The sequence below is a fragment of the Centroberyx affinis genome, unplaced genomic scaffold (assembly GCF_046629955.1).
Source record: "Centroberyx affinis isolate AG114_WGS23_722 - 3 ecotype Tasmania unplaced genomic scaffold, CSIRO-AGI_Caff_v1 ptg005486l_1, whole genome shotgun sequence".
Lineage (NCBI taxonomy): Eukaryota > Metazoa > Chordata > Actinopteri > Beryciformes > Berycidae > Centroberyx > Centroberyx affinis.
The window spans coordinates 14,637-33,741 of NW_027282752.1; the positions used below are offsets into that span (position 1 = coordinate 14,637).

Below are 19,105 nucleotides of genomic sequence, written 5' to 3' on the forward strand. Positions count from 1 at the left end.
GACTCTAACCGATCCATCAGTCATAAAGCAAAATGATGGAATATAGTGTACAAACAAAACAACAAGACAACACAAACAAAGCAAAAGACACAAAACGGCATTTTGGAAAGACAGAACAGGCCGAACTAACGGATCCAGCAGCTCAAACCCTAAACCAGTGGTTCTCAACGTGGGGTCCGGGGACCACCAGGGGTCCTTGAGGGGGTTCCAGGGGGTCCCCGGCAAATTGATGAATTGTTAAACTTCACCATTATTTCATTTACAAGAAGTGAACACAATTAGAGAATGTAGAAGAATGACTGTTTTGATCATAGTTTCTCTGTTATCTCTCTACCTACAATACAGACAGTCATGGGATTCTGGACAAAATCATATCTAACAATAAAAATATTCTCAGATTTGGGTCAGAGAGACAAAATCTCATCAAATGGGGGTCCGTGGCTCTAATGTGGACTAAATTAGGGTCCTTGATATGAAAACGGTTGAGAATCACTGCCCTAAACCCTCAGAGGAAACCAGGAGGAACTCTCAAAAAAACATGAGCTGGACACCGAAGCGCTGCAGGTTTGAGAGTCTGCTTAACCTCTGACCCGGGCTTTGACCCCGCAGATCTGCCAGGAGAGTAAATGGGAGACAACAGCAGCGTCCAGATCCAGCAGCACGGCTGGACGCCACCTACAACAAAGGCGTGTGAGATTTGATTCCACGCCGGTAAGCCTATTAGTCCCTCTAAGTCTCCTTGGAGGTTGGCTGGGCTGCCGTTGGCTCCGGCGAGGCCGTGGTGCTTTAATCCCTCGGAGGAAAAGGTTAGGCTGTCTCTGGCGCTCTCACAGCTTGTCAGTCTGCCAGGAGGAGAACTCGGAGCCATGGACGAGCTACTTTTACCGACCGGGGAAGAGGAGGCGCGCTCCGAACACAGCTCTTGTGCTCCGGGAGACGCGGGGAAAACCATGGTGGATCGCATCAAGAACTTCCTCCAGGAGACGGTGAACGGCGAGGTCAGACGGCGCTTCAGGAATTTCTGCAAGCGCAACGGGCTGCTGACTCTCTCTCTGCTGGCCGTGCTGACCGGCTGTATCTTGGGGTTTATGCTGAGGGGAAGTCAGCTCTCTACACAGGTATGTCACACCTCGGCAGGTAGATGTGGACTAGGGGGAGAGGGGGGAGGGGGCAGGAGGACCAGCCTCGTCTCGTCTTGTGCATGAGCATCTGTCTGTCCTCTGTCTGCTGTAGATCTGTTCATGTCTTGTTCTCCCTGTACCTCTTCTCTGAGGCGTTCAACATGTTATCAACCTCCCAGCTTACAGTCGGAACATGCTGTTTGTGTAGAAAACAGCGTTGGAGCGGAAACAACTGAATGAGACTCCCAGTCCAGATTCATTAATCCCTTCCAATGAATTAGTGGCTGTTAGGCGTCGGGATGCTTCTTCTTCTTCTTCTTCTCTCTGAGACTCTTCACTGCCACATGTGGCACTGTTCCTACTACTTCTGTTGTTGTTGTAGATCTCTAATGGTTGTTTCTGTCTCTAAAGACTCTCTCTCTTCTTCAGATTCTTCCCAAAAAACAGAGATTTGGCATCTTGTCTGAAACAGCTTCAGTATTTAAACTTCCCACTCTGACAGTTAGGCTGACTCGTTGCCATAACAACAAAGTTCTTAACTCCAGATTAGCCGGGGGGAAGGTGGCTATCTTTCCTACCTCAAAACAAGTCAGTTGTAACATTTAAGTTAACAGACAGTCTTAATTGGACTAGTCCAACCTGAGAATCTAAGACCAGTCTAAGGCTTAGACTAGCTTTATGCAACTGGCCCCAGGTTTGGTTCTGCTGCTGGATCCTGCAGAGCCAAGTCAGTGTGATGTCACTTCTGTTGTGTTTGTGTCAGAAAGCTTAAGTCAGAAATGTTTACCTTCATGTGAGGTTACACATGAGATGGATCATCATGGAGTTTTCTGCAGCCTTTAATAATAATAATAATAAACTTCATTTATATATCACTTTTCAAAACAACTGTTACAAAGTTAAGTTTAAGGTAAAATCTGTTTATTTTTCTTGATCCAAACTTCTTGCAGTCTGGGCTGATGGGGAAGCTTTCAGCATTAGGCTTCATAAGAATGTTTACGTATGTAATAGGAAGGCCAATGCCGAAACGTGTTGGAGTGTTGTAAATGTTTTAAATATTTCTAGATGAGCCCAGAATATAAGGCTGTTCTTAAGTTTTTCAAAGAAGAATGCTTTGGACTTTTGTTTCATTCAGTTACACACTCTTAAACCAAAGAGCAGCTTGACACTTTGCATATTTTTTTTAAGCACTGTCTGTTTTTCTTCTTGGTTCTTTCGAAATATTCGTTGCTGCATGGTGGAAACTGCAGCACCTCACTACAAACTGTAGATGTGTGTGAGGTCAGCAGAGGGACCAGCGGCCTGCTGACTGACAGGCTGGAGCGGTTAGCGGTTAGCGGTTAGCGTGGCCCGAGGCTGCTGGATCAGCACAGGCGACGACACACGTGACCAGACAGTTTCTACCTGAGAGAAGGTGAAACCCGAGAGCTTTACAGTGACAACAGCTGATGTCACCATGCAGGAGACACCAGGGGTCAACTGTCATGTGAAAGCATGTGGAACACTGAAACAGCTAGTGGTGATGAAGGTTCCTGCATCTCAGTTGGATATGAGAAAATGTTTCAGGATGTAAAACCTCAGCGGTAAACGTCAGGTTTTGGTGTCAGTCCCTCAGGATCAAAGAGCGAGGGCTTCTTTCTAGAGCCGCCATTTTGCACCAAGAGACGTTCAACAATCATAATAATAATAACTCACAAAAATGAATTGAACATCAAAGACTGATGAGACCTGACAGTGGAAGAATATCCAAGAGTTCAGGGGTGCATGGTAATAAAGCATCCTACCACTTGTCTTTTAAATAATATTAGATAAAAATGATGAAATTACCTCTAATCTTTCGCTTAAAATGTGAAACTCCAAAATCATCAGCCTCCAGTAGATACAGTGGCTCTGTCCGGTGTGCATGTTAACGCTTCAGCAGACAGAATGATAAGTAATCTACAGAAGTAGATTTCTACACCAGTAATTTCACCTCCACCTGAGTCAACTAACAGCACTTCTGCTTGAGGAGGATATTTTGGAACTGTTTCCTCTCCTGGATAAATGCATAAAATGTAAATGTGAGCAAACATCCAGATAAAAAAACACTTAAACACTGCAAAAACTGACAAATTTGTTCAGTTGTTTTATCTTTATCTCCAGACTTATTAAGCTGATTTTAGGATTTTTTTTTTTTTTTGTGAAATCATCTTAGTGCACTGGCAGATAATTTTACCGGTTTCAACAAATTAGACTTTTTTTGTCACTTGTAACTTGTTTCAGGACAGAAAGTTTCTTGTTTCCAGATTTTCTTCATTGTTACCTCTGCCAAGGAGGTTCTGTTTTCGGTGCCATTTGTCTGTTTGTTTGTCTGTTAGCAGGATTACGGGAAAACTACTGGCCTGATTTTCATAAAACTTTGTGGAAGGGTGTAGCATGGGCCAAGGAAGAACCCATTAAATTTTGGAGCGGATCCGGATCTGACTCACGAACAAGCAATAGCACGAACATTGGCGGAGGTCTGCGCTCTCCGAGTGCAATTCTAGTTTTATGATGATTTCTTCAAAAAGTCATATTGGCATGAATCAAGTGCAATTTACTGAAACCAGCAGATTATCTGCCAGTGCAGTGAGAGAATTTGACTAAAAATATCATGAAATAAACTGATAGGTCTGGAGACAGGAGAAAATCACTGGACAGCTTGTTATTTTTTGCAGTGAAGGATAAACGAAGGCAAGTGGAGGAGTTCTTTCTTAAAGTGTTTTTTACCCAAAGACCACAGAGCAGCTTCTAATACTGCAGAACCTCCAGTAGCTCCGTTATCTGCTGTTTATCCCAGAACCAGAGTCTGTTCTGGCTCAGTAAACTGTCTGCTGAGAGTGAGGAAATTATCACAAAAACTTTTACAGTTTCCGTTGACCAGCGGCCCAAAGCCACTGTCAGATGGTCAAACAGATGGTACTGGACATTGATTACTCAGAAATGTAATGCGTAGGGATTGGACACTTGGTTCTCTAATCAGACCAAATATAATATCCTGTTGTCTTCTGTAAAACTCTGGAGGATTTTGGGGAGCTGTGCAAAAAAGCAGAAATGACAAAAATCTGTAAAAGGCCAAGAAATGTTTTACAAAGAGACAAATTTGGCCCATAGCTCCTGTTTTTGCCCCATAGGCTCCTGCTCATCTGATCTGATCCAGAGGTCCAGTTTTAATTGTTTGAGACTTGACCTGATGCATGAAGGGAAGACTTGAGACTTGACATGACTTGGGTTCTGGTGACTTGGGACTCTTTTCTGAATTTGTATGGAATGATTGAATTTATTGAAGTTGAAACTGATTATAGAAATCAAACTCATGATGCTCTTACCAAGTTTTTATCCTATTAAAACCATATTGCATTGAAAAGTCCTAGATATTTCGTTTTCTTTAAGATATTAAATTGATACTGGACTCTTGATTTGTTCTGACTTGACTTGCTGTTCTACATTTAGACTTGAGACTTGACATTAATGACTTGGACTTGACTTGGTAATCTGCATTTAGACTTGAGACTTGAGACTTGTGCCTCAAGACTTGAGACTGACTTGGGACTCGGGCAAAGTTGACTTGGTCTCACCTCTGATCTGATCTGACAGTGAAGTGACCACAGCAGATGGATATTCTTTAAAACATTTTGTCCTTTTCATTCCAGGCGAAGATCTATTTCTCCTTTCCTGGAGAGCTGCTGATGAGGATGCTGAAGATGCTCATCCTTCCTCTCATCACGTCCAGGTAAACACCAGACAGACGTCCAATCACACGGCAGGAGCCTTTCAACTGGTCAGGTGATCAAAAACATTTTAGAAAAGGAGGATTCTGTGAGGCAAAATGTTTCGGTGAAGCCTGGGATGAAAACTGACTTGAACGTTATGAATCCGGTTTGTTCAGGAACACGTTTCTGTTGGAGACTAAATTGCAGTGTGACTGATTTTTTAGTTTTTCAACAAATTATACAGCCAGAAAACACTAAGGGTTCTTCAAGGGTTCTGTGGTTAGGGTGGTGGTTCTACATAGTCATAACTAAACGAATCCTCCAAATGGTCAAAATAAAAAACTGGTAAATCAGAATAAAGAACCCAGCGTGGTTCTCAAAGTTCTTTTAATCCTGCTGGTTTGGAACATTTCATATGTTTTTAAAGGTACTTCACAGCACCATAAATGTCCTATGTAGAACCAGTTGAGCATGGTGCTAGGTAACCATTCCGTTCTTTACAGGTAGTTTGAGGTAATGTTTCTGTAGTTTTGTTTATTTGCACACATGAATGACAACGCACAGAGTGTTCAGGTGAGATAGAGAAGCACTGAGAGAAGCACATTATTAAAACATTGAACCTTAATAGATAAAACTCAGCTCAGCAACTGGACTGGACTGGAAAAAAAAAAATCATGAAATGAGCACAATGTATTAAAATGCAAATAAGGTGCTTGCTCCATGCAGGAAAAGTGAAGGAAATGTGTTTCCCAGCAGGAAGGAACAGGAGACAGGACAGGAAACAGGAAGTAGTTTGACGGTGGACAGTCAGGGTGTGGAGGTCAGAGGTCGGGGGGCGGATGGTTCAACTCCCAACTCATGACAACAAGTTTTCATTTACTGAACTGTGATCAAAACCTGAAGCTAACCTGAAGCTAACTGTTTTAGCTGCAACTGAAGTGTTAGCTAACCTGTTCATGAGACCAACAGGTGGAAATGTCCAGTCCAGTTCCTGTTGTTGGAACATAACTGGATTCCTGTCAGCAACTCATGTCAAGAAGTTTTAATTTATTTAACCATGAGCAAAATCTTAGCCTAACCTTTACCAAAGTTCAGTCGCCTCAGCGTAACGTTAAGCTAACCTGGTCCTGGTGGCTCAGTGGTTTGAAGTGGGCTGTAAACCAAACATCTTGGGTTCAAATCCTTCAAGATCTGTCACACGTCATCTCCGTCTCTCTCTCCGTCTCTCTCTCCGTCTCTCTCTCTGTCTTCCCTGTGTCTCTCAAGTTTGAACTATCTAATAAAGGAAAAAATGCAACCAAAAAAAACTGTTAGCTAACTTTTTCACATGAAAAAATCCAGTCCAGTTCCTGCTGTTGGACCAGAATCCTTTACTGGAGGAGGAACCTGATCTGAACTGCATTCCTGTCAGCAACTCATGTCAACAACTTTTCATTTATTTAACCATGACCAAACCCTTAACCTAACCCTCACCAAAGTTTAGTTACGTAACGTTTAACCTGGTGCATCCAGGTGGCTCAGTGGGCTAAAGCCTGGACCATGTAAACCAAACATCTCGGGTTGAATCCGCCACAGGACCTTTGTTGCATGTCATCACATGTCATTGACTTTGAAGTATCTAATAAAGGCAAAAATGCAACCAAAAAAAACAAAAACGGTTATCTAACTTTTTCATGTGACAAACTCATGAAAATGTTGAGTCCTGCTGTTGGACCAGAATCCCTTACTGGAGGAGGAACCTGATCTGAACTGGATTCCTGTCAGAAACATGGAGGCTGAGCTTCAGAGTTCGAGCTCATTTCACTAAATTAAATGAGACTGTGGAGTTTGTTCATGAACTGATTTGAGTTCTGTCGTCTAGAAGTTGAAGTTAGGGAAATCATCTCATCATGTCTGATGTTTGGACTCTGGTTGCCTCCTCAGTTTGATGTCGGGTCTGTCGTCCATGGAGTCCAAAGCCTGCTGCCGGATGGGCGTCCTGACGGTCACCTACTACCTCTGGACCACCTTCATCGCCGTGGTGGTCGGCATCGTGCTCGTCATCATCATCAAACCCGGCGTGGGGACGGACATGGACAGCAACCGGCTGGGGGGCGGGCCGGTGATGACCTCGGCCGACGCCCTGCTCGACCTCATCAGGTAAGACTTCAGGCGCCGGGAGGTCAGAGGTCAAGGTCACACTGTTGAGGGTTTGACTGTCAGCGTGTGCAGTACTGGAGACGACGTCCAGTTGAGTGACAGCTGTGATTTTTCCATTCTGTATTTGGTATATGACTTCATCATGTTTTTAAACCATCTGAGCTTCATTTAGCATTTAAAGCAGCTTCAGTATTACTGTTTGAAATGGATCAACTGTGATTTGATAGTTTCCTCTACAGCACCGTGACTTTGCTTTGAAAAGTGCCTTGCAAAAAAAAAATACAATTTTTACTATTATTGTTAGTAGTAGTATTAGTAGTAGTAATAGCAGTAGTAGTGGCAGCAGCATTAACTCAACTCAACTTTATTTACTGTATATAGCACCTTTCATATAAGCATGCAGCCCAAAGTGCTTCACATAGCAAAATTACAACAATAAAACAATAAAATCAATAAATAAGAGTCAATAAAATAAAATAAAAATACAATAAAATAAACACCAGGGATAAAAGTAAAAACCAATGATTAGAACTTAAAAACTAAGGCTATAACATTACTCCAAATTAAAAGCCAGATTAAAAAGATAGGTCTTTAATTTCCCTTTAAAAATACAGAGAGAGCTTGCCATTCTAATATCTAGAAGCAGTGAGTTCCATGGGACTTTTATGGGACACATAAGGAACATTTAAAAGAAAAGCGGTGGAGGACCTCAGGGATCTGGCTGGAACATAAAATGAAAGGAGGAGGAGCAAGGTCATTTAAAGCTTTATAAACAAGTCAAAGAACTTTAAAATCAATTCTGAAAGATACAGGGAGCCAGTGCAACGTCTTAAGCAGTGGGGTCATGTGATCCATTAGTATTAGTAGTAATAGTAGCAGTAGTAGTAGTATTTGAATGTTCATGCAGTATAAACAGTAATATAATCTACAACTACTATGAGTTTAATTAAAGCAGTTTGGTCCCAGTGATTTGATTGAGGCTGCTGGCTTGGATTCCTAAATATCCACAAACTGTTTCACATTCATGCTACGTTTTGGTTCATAAAAAGTTATTTGACAATAATAACATCCATGTGAAAGGATTGAGCTGAAGCCGTCAAACACAAAACTGTTAAGATTTCCTAAGAACAGCAAGACTTCTGTAAACCTGATCCAGCTGCAGCAGGCTGAACCAGTCCAACCCAACATCACACAACTCCACAAACACAAACACACACGCACCGATCCAATTAAAGGACAGGGGTGATTAGTATATTTTTAGTAATCCCGGGCGGATGACTGACAGATTAACCGAGTCAGCGGCGGTGGATACAATGATCTCTGCTGCGGCACGTTGGCAGACCGCGGTCTCGTGCCTCGCACACAGGCCCCGCCCCCTTTGTAAACAGCCTCACGAGCCAGGTCGACCACGTCATCCTCTTGACCTTTAACCCCTCTGTGTGTGTGTGTGTGTGTGTGTGTGTGTGTGTGTGTGGGGGGGGGGGGGGGCAGGTTGTTCAGGTGATTAGACCAGGCTGATGGAAGCCACTTGGTATGATGATGAGTTTTCTTTTCACTGGTTATTTGTGTTATTTATTGATCCCAACTGATTCTTCTGTAGTTCTTTAGACTTGTACCACAGCAGAATCCATTATGGTGCTGTAAAGAACCCTTTACACAGGTTCTCTATAGAACCATGGTCAAATGGTTCAATAGAACCTTTATGGTGCCGTGAAGAACCCTTTACACAGTGTGTGTGTGTGGCTGAAAGGGGGCTTTATGTGGAGTGTGTTTTATATATGTGTGTTGCATTTCCTTATCTATTTACTGTCACTGTTTTGGTCTTTTAATGAAGCACATTGACCTTACCTGTGTATGAAAATTTCATCGTTTACTTCACAGTAGAGCTTTACAGGGATTGCCGCTCTCCAACACACACACACACACACACACACACACAGAGCCAAAGTAATCTCCAACAGTTGAACCTGAAAAGATCAAAATTGTTGGATAACTATCAAATGAAAATTGGCCAGATTACTGATGTTTTTACCTCCTTTTTCAACAGATTTGTAGGTTTGTAGGTAGTTTGCCTCGCTAACAACTCACAACCTGCTGGGTTGTTGTCAAAAATGCGGCGAGGAAGACTTCAGGCAACATCTGCACTGTTACATTAGCATTGTTTTAGGGTTCTTTGGAAATGTATAGACATAATCAGTCAGCTTGTCTGATCCATCTGAGTTTGAGTTATGACATCATGCCAACTTTATCTTCACTTTTACTTCTTTATATTCAGCTTTTATTCTTCTCCAGTCTCAGTCACATCTGACAGTTTGTAGGAAAATGAAACAAAAGAGACGGAAACGCCGCTGACATGACGAACTATGACATCAGCTTATGAAAACAGAGGAGGCGCGTGATTGGTGGATTCAGATGGAAAAACTTCAGATGGAAATTTATTTTCCTCATAATTTCCCCTTCTCTCCACAGGAACATGGTCCCATCCAACATCATCGAGGCCACGTTTCAGCAGGTCAGCAAACAGCCAAGTGAATTACAACCAAATGTTTCCATTGAACCACAGCTGACCCTCTGTTCACTCACTGAAACCACCAGTTCACTGCTCACAGCACAGATCAGATTTGAAAAACGTGACACTAACAGAGTGATTAATAACAAAAAAATGTAACTATCTGATACATTTTAAAGGAAACTATATAACTCAAGAGCTAGGCTGACAAAATGACACCTTTACAAACTAGATCATCTATATTTTAGAGATATTGAATTATAAACTATAAATGATTTTTTCACTAATGCATTTTACAATAGAAATCTCAGTTTCATTCTTTTTTAGTTTTGTCTTCCTGTCCAAGAGAAAAACAGATGAAACCAAGACAGAAAAATAATTTGTCATGTGTCTGTTCTTTATTGTTTTTATCCTGCTGTCTTTTCTTTTTTTTTTTCTGTAACAAACGTAAAGAAATTTGATTCGTCTTCTCTCTTGGTTTCGTGTTTCAGTACAAAACGGACCTGATTCCCATCCTGCGGGTCCCGACCAGAACCATCCAGCCCAACTTCGTGTACGTCGTCCCGGACGACAGCGACCCTAACGGCCGGACGGTGTACCTGGAGCTGACCCCCGCCCCGGAGGTCACCTACAAGACGAGCCCCGGCAGCAGCCAGCAGATGAACGTCCTGGGCATCGTCATCTTCTCCGCCACCATGGGTGAGCGGGCGGGGCGGGGCGGGGGGGGGGGGGGGGCGTGGCGGGGGGGGGGGCTGGGCGGGGTGTTCGCTAGTGTGGTCTTCCTTCCATGTCTCCGCCTTAGAATGACGTGTCGACTTCTGATTGGTGTAAAACTTTGACACGTTTGAAGGTTGGTAATTATAAAAAATGATAAACAGCACTTTTCAAAATCGAGTTACAAAGTGCTTTACAACAAGAAAAATAGAGTCAATAAAACATCATAGGAGATAAAGGCCACCATCTAATAGAAGGTATACAATGAAATGGAATACAATAAATAATAAAAAAATAAAAAAATAAATAAAATAGAATAAAATAAGTTAAAATAAACACTAAGAGAAGGCCATTACATAAAAGTAGGTTTTGAGAAGTGACTTAAAAGATGATACCGATTTTGCAGCCTGAGATTCTTGGTAGTCCAACTCTGAAATCTGACTCCGAGCCCCCGAGACTTGTCTGCCTCTTCTTCTGTGGTGTTCATACCAGCTAAGAACACAAGAACAGCCCAATATGAGCATCGGTCCAGACTTCATTTTGTTCTGCTAGGCTTTCCAAGCATGAGGAACCGCATCCGGCTCCTTTCTACCCATAATCCCTTGTGTTTTGGAGTGGTTTCCTGTAGTCGGTCGGATTAACGAACCGCACCGCAGTTTTCTTGTTAGAGGACTGAGACTCTCGGTGGCGTTATTCGGTGCCACCGGAAACCAAATAACCAAACCTGCAGAGTTCAGGTAAACTCGAACATGATGGGGGGGGGGGCGCAGCCTAACAAGCTGACTGTCCTCCTCAGCCTATCGGAAGCCGCAGCTCTGTCCCGATCTCGCAGAGGGACGGGGTCGGGGGGGGGGGGGGGTCGTGACTCCACATGCGTCCCGTCCTCAGTACTGAAGCAGCTGTGACCGTTTCCTCCTGCAGGTCTGCTGCTGGGCAGGATGGGAGAGAGAGGAGCGCCGCTGATCAACGTGTGTCAGTGCATCAACGAGTGCGTCATGAAGATCATCAACGCTGCCGTCTGGTGAGCTGGAAACCCACACAGTGTTTACTACAGTTAGATTAACTAGTGAAGAGCACAAGGTCCTTAGGCAAGGCAAGGCAAGGCAGCTTTATTTGTACAGCACATTTCATACACTGGGGCAATTCAAAGTGCTTTACAGAGTGATAAAAATACAGTAAAGGTAAAAGATTTACAATTAAAAAGTGCAAAAGTACAGACAAGAGTTACAAAAGATAAAAGACTAAAAAGTAAACTAGTGCAGTTCAAATCAAATGAGATAGAAGATGAAAGAACACAACAAATACTCCCACTTTTAGATGCACATTGTGAGTGAACCCATATGTTTTTCTGTAATTTTCTTTTCCCCTGTCCTTCCTGATTCTACTCTTGATCTGATATTTACGTCAGATCTCACTGCCTAAGGCAGACGAGAATCATAGATTCTCCTCTTGGTCAGAAACCTCACCATCCAGAGATGGATGAGAATCATACAGGGTAAAGCTCTGTCCCCCCCACATATAGTGTTCACTCATGCGCAAGTAAGCATTACCTGGACAAGACAAATGAAAATTTGTACTTGCCCGTGTCAGCTCTGTTGGGATCCTGAACAGAAAGAGTTAAAATTAAGGTTATTTAAAAGCTAAGCTAAAAAGATAAGTTTTTAGCCATTACAAGGTAGAGTAGGCAGTGTAAAATAAGAAAGTGCTGGTGAAGTGAATACTTTCCAAACACACCGGTCTGTCCAAACTGTGTGTTTTTATGAATTGTGTGTGTGGTTTTGTTTTGTCTTTTCTTCAGGCTCAGTGAGAAAATGTTAAAGGTCACATGGTGTGCAGCAGGCCTCCCCTCTCCTCTGTGGTGATAAAGGAGTTGGATGGTCTATCTAAACATGTTGAAAGTATAAAAACTAAATCCACACAATCCATATTAGTGCAGCGAGCCTCTAAACGAGCCGTTTGGACTTCCGTAACTTTGTGGCGTCACAAAGGTTCGCTCATTATCATTTTTGTAAGAAATAATAGACTAACAAAGTGTTTTTTTCAAAGCGGTTGAGCGGTTGTCGTTGTTTATTACCGGAGAGTTTTCCCTACCTGTAGCCGCCGGGCCGCGGAGTCTCACGTTTCACTCTGGAAACGGTTAGCCAATGGGAACGGAGGGTCGTTAATATTAATGAGCCTTAAAGACACGGAGACAGAAACGGCCTGTTCTTGGTAAGGCTCAGAGAGATGCTGGAAAATGAACGTGGAGAAATGGATTGAGAGTGTTTTTGGTTCATGACACCACACACACAGCTTTGAATGGACAGAAAGACACTAAATAAAACTCTGGATAGTGGAGGATATGGAGCTTTAATAGAAACTAAAAATATGAATTTTTGTTTAGCTTGAACCGAGCAGACGTTTGGTTGAATTAGGCCCACATCAACTCCAGAAGATACATATACTGTAGATATAAATTATGAAATCTCCATGCAGTTTGCAACTGGCAGTGTGTATTTACTGCTGGTTCCTTCAGTGGAACCTGGATCTGCTGTTAGTATGCTGGTGTTAATGTTAAAGCAGTAAGATATGGTCTTCTGTTAGACGCTCATGTTAAAGCGGTGAGATATTAATGTTAAAGCAGATTTGTGTTACAGATTTTTTCTGTCACACAAACTCAAAGTACTTCAACATCCAGAGCTACAACTTCTGTTTTTGTGAAGAATTTAGTTTCAGATCTGCACCTGATCACTTGTGAGGGTTATGTGGTTCTGCTTATTTAATTCATATTAATTTACAGTATGGTATCTGTTTATTTAGTTGGTAACACTTTACAATAAGGGTCACTAAGTTAAGGGTTAGTTAATGCTTAATAAGCATTAACTAACCTTTAATTAACAGTTAACTAATGTGTCTGGTAATCATTTACTAATGGTGTTCATGTTAACTAAGGTATTAATTTATACATTATTCAATAGTCATCTTTATAAACTGTTAAATAATGTATAAATTAATACCTTAGTTAACATGAACACCATTAGTAAATTACACATTAGTTAACTGTTAATTAAGCATTAACTAACCCTTATTAAGCATTAACTAACCTTTAACTTAGTGACCCTTATTGTAAAGTGTTACCATTTAGTTAATATTAATTTACAGTATGGTATCTGTTTATTTAGTTAATATTAATGTACATTACGGTCTGTATCTCTGTCACCCAGTTTGTCAGTGTTGAGTGATTGGTCTCCTGAAACAGAGATGTTTGTGTTTCTGACCTGATGACCAGTCAGGGTTTGTCATGTGGTGAGAACGTGCCGGGCCGTGACATCACATCCTTCCGCTCCGAGGCTCCGCCCAGCCGCGGCTTCGGCACACGAGCGGATTAGCCGGCCTCGGCCTGCGGGTCGACACCAGGCTTAAGCTGCAGGCCGGCCCGCACGGGGCTTTGAAGACACACCCATATTTCTGCACTGAAGCTGCTGATGTTTTGTGCCGCGATTCACCATCTGCAGATTTGATCATTTCTTGCCAAAAAATAAAAATCCCCAAAAATTCAGTGTTTTAGTCAGAATTTTCTTCAGAATTTAGACCATGGGACACTAAAACTCTCCACTGAAACCCAAGATATTAAGAATTAGAAAGACGATAATATTGCCACCAAGCTGCTGAACTGAATTGTAAACGCACTGATTGTAAACGTCTTTTCTCTGTTTTGCAGAGGTGAGGACTCGAGTCACATGACTTGGACTTGAGTCACAATTTAACTTGCTTGAGACTCGCGTTGATGCATGAAGAGAAGACTTGAGACTTGACTTTACTTTGGTTCTGGTGTTTGGGACTTGACTCTGACTTGAAAAGGTTTCTAAAGTCAAAGATGCTAGACTCTTGATTTGTTCTGACTTGAGTTGGTAATCTGCATTTAGACTTGGGACTTGACTTGAGACTTGTGCCTCAAGACTTGAGACTGACTGGGAAAGCAAAGTTTACTTTTTTATTTTTTTATTCGCACCATGAAAGAAAAATACGGAAGCATAATGCATTCACTTGAGAAAAAAAAATTTGCCCTGTTTTTCTGAATTAACGAGCTAATTATCTCAGAATTCTGAGAAAAGTTTTCATGGGAAAAAAAAATTCTGCTCTGTTTTTCTGAATTAATGAGATCCCAAGAGAAGCTCTCATTCCTACTTGAGAGCTCGATTTCATGGAAGCAAACATGTCCGCCTGTTTAGTTTTATTTTGCTTTTGGTTTGAAACATTGGGAGATACTCGTGTCTTTAAGTAATATAGATGGTATTGTTATTAGTTTGTCGACAGGCACCTCAGGACTTTGTGGTTGTTCAGACTATTCCATGAAAACTTTTCTCAGAATTCTGAGATAATCATCTCGTTAATTCAGAAAAACAGGGCAAATTTTTTTTTTCTCGAGTGAATGCATTACGCTTCCATAGAAAAACAATAAAGACAATACAAAACATAAAAGTGCATGTGCCGGGGAGGTTTGAAACCCACAGAGAAATAAGATTATATGATGTGTATACTATGGAAACAACAATAACCAAAAAAAAAAACAATGAACAAAACAAACAAACAAAAAAGCACCTCGGTCCTGACGGAGCGTCTCTGTCCTCAGGTACTTCCCGTTCGGGATCATCTTCCTGGTGGCGGGGAAGATCCTGGACATGCAGGACCCGACCACGCTGGGCAAGAAGCTGGGCTGGTACACCGTCACCGTGCTGGCCGGCCTCTTCGTCCACGGACTCATCCTCCTCCCGCTCTTCTACTTCATCCTCACCCGGAAGAACCCGTTCACCTACATCCGGGGGCTGCTGCAGGCCATGGTGATCGCCCTGTCCACCTCCTCCAGGTCAGACGCGCAGCTCGGCATGCTGGGAAGAGTTGGTTTAACCTGAGGAATGAGTTTTGTTGTCTTTCTCGCATCCACTTCACTGTCTTTGCCGTCTTGATTTTTCAGTTTGAGATGTTTTTATTAGCTCTTCAGAGCAGTGATTCTGAACCTTTTTTCTGAACTTAGTCCACATTAGAGCCACAGACCCACATTTGATGACATTTTTATTGTTAGATATGATTTTGTCCAGAACTCCATGACTGTCTGTATTGTAGATAGAGAGATAACAGAGAAACTATGATCAAAACAGTCATTCTTCTACATTCTCTAACTTCTTGTAAGTGAAATAATGCTGAAGTTTAACAGTTCATCAGTTTGCTGGGGACCCCCTGGAACCCCCTCAAGGACCACTGGTGGTCCCCGGGCCCCACATTGAGAACCACTGCTTTAGGGTTTTGTCTCAGCATGTTCTGCTGTTGTCATGTTGCACACCCTGCATACCTGCTGTAACTCATATACTTTTCAGATTGTTTCTGAAGTTTCTGCTTCCTGTGTTCAAATTGTTTACTACAATACTCCAATTTTTCTGTTCCTATTTAGCTTTTATTGTTGTTTGTTGAAACGACCCAGTTTTGAGTTTAGAGTCTGTTGTGGCCTGAACCGGTTTTATTTGTATTTGTATACTTTATTATCCCCATGGGGAAATTTGTCCTCTGCATTTGACCCATCCTATACACACGGGGACCAACTCCAGTTATTTTGCCAGTGCCTTGGTCAGGGACTGACAGGAGTATTAACTCTAACATACATGTCTTGGATGGTGGGAGGAAACCGGAGCACCCGGCGGAAACCCACACAAACACGGGGAGAACATGCAAACCCCACACAGAAAGGACCTGGGACGGACCGGGGTTCGAACCCAGGACCCAGAACCTATCTCTGACCCGCGGCTCTCTCCACAGCTCGGCCACTCTGCCCATCACCATGAAGTGTTTGTTGGAGAACTGCCATGTGGACCGGCAGATCGCTCGCTTCGTCCTCCCTGTGGGCGCCACCATCAACATGGACGGCACGGCGCTGTACGAGGCCGTGGCGGCCATCTTTATCGCCCAGGTCAACGACTACGAGCTGGACTTCGGCCAGCTGGTCACCATCAGGTAAACTGACACCGACGCACTCAAACTGGGGGTCGGGTGATAATTCAATATCATTGTTTGGTCTTTCAGTGAATCGTATGGTGATGATCTGATGATTTTGGGAAATCATGACACACAATTCTGCTGTCTGAACTGAGAACAAGCACATTTTATTTAAAAACTCTGACAAAATAAGGTACGAAACATTTTAAGGAATATTATTTGAAAATTTGAGTTTTGTTTGACATCACACCAAACATTACCATTCGATTCAATTGGATGAACATTAATTTGATTATTTAACATGTGATTTTCCATACGCGAGCCATATTTTGAGATATATCGATATTGAAAAAAATTATGATTATTGTGATATCGCCCAGCTCTACTCAAACTGTCTCTGAGACTTCGATCGGAGCGTGAAACCAGTGAAAATCACAGGAGGAGAAGAGAGAGAGTCTGCATACAAAACAACGCTATGTAAAGAAGTCTTCCTTCCTGCTGGGTGAAGCGTTCAGACCGGCGGGGAGGAAACTTCAGTCCGGCTGTTTGTGTTTGTTCCCCTGGCTCTGACTCCTCTGCATGTGCATCGATTTGTGTGCGGATCTCTCTCTTGGAATCCATCTTAACCAGACCAGTCCAGAGACTTTAGGATGTTTCCAACGTGGGCGTGGCTTCAGACTCATGGCATGGAGAGTACGGTTTACTTTCAGTTCACACTCATAACAAAACCGTGGTTGTGAATAACACTGCCATGTCTTGAATGGCTACACTGTGACCCGGTGTTCTCCTCCAGTCCGACCAGCCACAGCAGCTCATTACTGATAAAAAATAAAACATTACTGCAGGACCAGCGCATCACTTCTCCTCAACCGTAATATATGAACTAGTATTTTGTCTGTATGGCAGCATCACAGCTACAGCCGCCAGCATCGGAGCAGCCGGGATTCCCCAGGCCGGTCTGGTTACCATGGTGATCGTGCTGACATCCGTTGGCCTGCCGCCAGATGACATCACGCTCATCGTGGCCATCGATTGGGTCCTGTAAGTAGAGAAGATTAGACGATTTACAGTTTTATCAACCAGCTGAGTCTTCCATTTCACCCAATTTGATAGAAACACATCACATCACACCAGCAGATCACAAGTTGTTTTTGATTCCCGATGGAGATACTGTTCCCCCTGAAGACTGACTGTGACCTGGGTGTTATTCTGGCTCAGAGTCTCATCACCATCAGTCTGGATTAACTTGGTGTTTCTCCTTCTGTTGTTCCAGGGACAGATTTCGCACCATGATCAACGTCCTGGGCGACGCCCTCGCAGCGGGAATCATCGGACACCTCTGTCGGAAAGATTTCCCCCTCGGCGGCACGGGAAAGGTGAAGCAGTCCTGATCCAACATCCGTTATCACTTTTATCTGACTCTGATCCAGAGAGACTCCACTGATATCAACAGTAGAATCAGCTTCAATTCCTACAACACCAACACAAGCAGCCAATAGTAAGGAGATCAAGGGTCAGAGGTCACAATAGATGGAAATATTCCTGTGAGACGAAAATGAACAACGATAATAGAGAAGTGAAGAGAGAGTAATGAAAGACAGGGAGAATGATTTTAAAACAAGACTAAGACTCTAACAGCCGCGCAGCGATGAGGTTTGTGGAAGCGTCTCTGCCGGGAATCGAACCCGCGTCTCCTGGGTCTGCAGTCTGACTTCCTGAAACACTTTCACCAAGTGATGAACAGAGCGACCGGCCAACCGGCGCTATGATCCATAGAGCCGCCGCTGTCGCAGGGCTAAAAATAATAAATAAAACACAATACTTATACAAGTTTATCTTGTCCCTCTCTCATCCTGCAGCCTGCGCTGTTACATGCTAAATACTTCAAAATTCATATCCAAAACCAGTCAAGAACACTATTTAACTTGTGGTGGGAACCATTAGCTGTGAGCTATTATTTCAAGGCTAGATGGATAGACTTTATCATCATCAGCACAGTGAGGATTAAGAGATGATACAACAACAAAGAGGAAGTTCAAGAGGTATAAAGAGGGATCACAGATCACAAACTACAACAAAACATAAAACGCATGTCTCTGTGGGAAGCTGACTAGTGTGTGTGTGTTGTTTGTGTGTGTGTGTGTGTGTGTGTGTGTGTGTGTGTGTGTGTCTGTGTGTGTTTCCTCCCCAGCCTGTACCGTCCTACGGCACTCAGACTCCACACACACCCAACAACTCCCACAGTGTTAACGTGCCAATGACAGAGATGCACACACACAAAGACTGCATGTCGGAGGTGATGGGCGACTCGGCCGGCGAGCGGCACCCACACACCGTCTACTACAACATCTGCCAAGTATGACACCCGGCGGGAGACGCTCGCCTCGAACCTCCGGACCTCCGTTTGTTTCTGGAGAGCTTCACCCAAACCTCGCCGGGCCGTCCGAACAGGAGCGCGAGGAAGAGAGCGAGCGGACTGTAAAGCATCGGCTCTCTACTGAAGACACAAACAGCTTCCAAGCCGGCCATGTCTCTGCTTGCTGTTGAGGAAGAGGAAGAGGAGGAGTCGGTTCTGAAAGGAGGATGAAGGCTCCTGGCGTTCTGCAGGAGAACAGAGCAGCCAGCAGGTTCATCATCTGATCCCAGAGCTGCTGGACAGAGACGCAGAGTCACGCAGCGCCAGCCGAGCAGTTTGGAGGCGCGTTCAGAAGAGCCGGCGATGTGATGAGTTGGCTTACTGTTAGCAGGCTGCCAGAGTCCACAGAGCAGACTGAACTCCCTCACACAGGAGGACCAGCATCAGCCTGTTTACAGCTGAGGTTTCAGACCTTTCTGAAGACGACAGCGACTAAAACTAAATGAAGGCAGGACTAATCCTGTGTGGAGGAATTTACTGTTTTGTACGGACTTTGGACTTCTGGGAG

General features: G+C 43.3%; 1 protein-coding gene across 2 annotated transcripts; it reads left to right on the forward strand.

Moving 5' to 3' along the window:
- The first annotated feature begins 950 nt into the window (after positions 1–950).
- LOC139667377 (excitatory amino acid transporter 5-like) lies at positions 951–18,543 on the forward strand. Of its 2 annotated transcripts, none has more exons than XM_071546829.1 (11): positions 951–1,118; positions 4,793–4,872; positions 6,776–6,991; positions 9,461–9,503; positions 9,992–10,199; positions 11,136–11,235; positions 14,827–15,060; positions 16,005–16,199; positions 17,088–17,222; positions 17,455–17,557; positions 18,373–18,543. In XM_071546829.1, the coding sequence occupies exons 1-11, from the start codon at positions 951–953 to the stop codon at positions 18,541–18,543; spliced, it is 1,653 nt and encodes a 550-aa protein (XP_071402930.1). The 2 variants fall into 2 exon arrangements, with proteins under 2 accessions (XP_071402930.1, XP_071402931.1); XM_071546830.1 differs by having other exon boundaries at positions 18,397–18,543.
- The last annotated feature ends 562 nt before the right edge of the window (positions 18,544–19,105 follow it).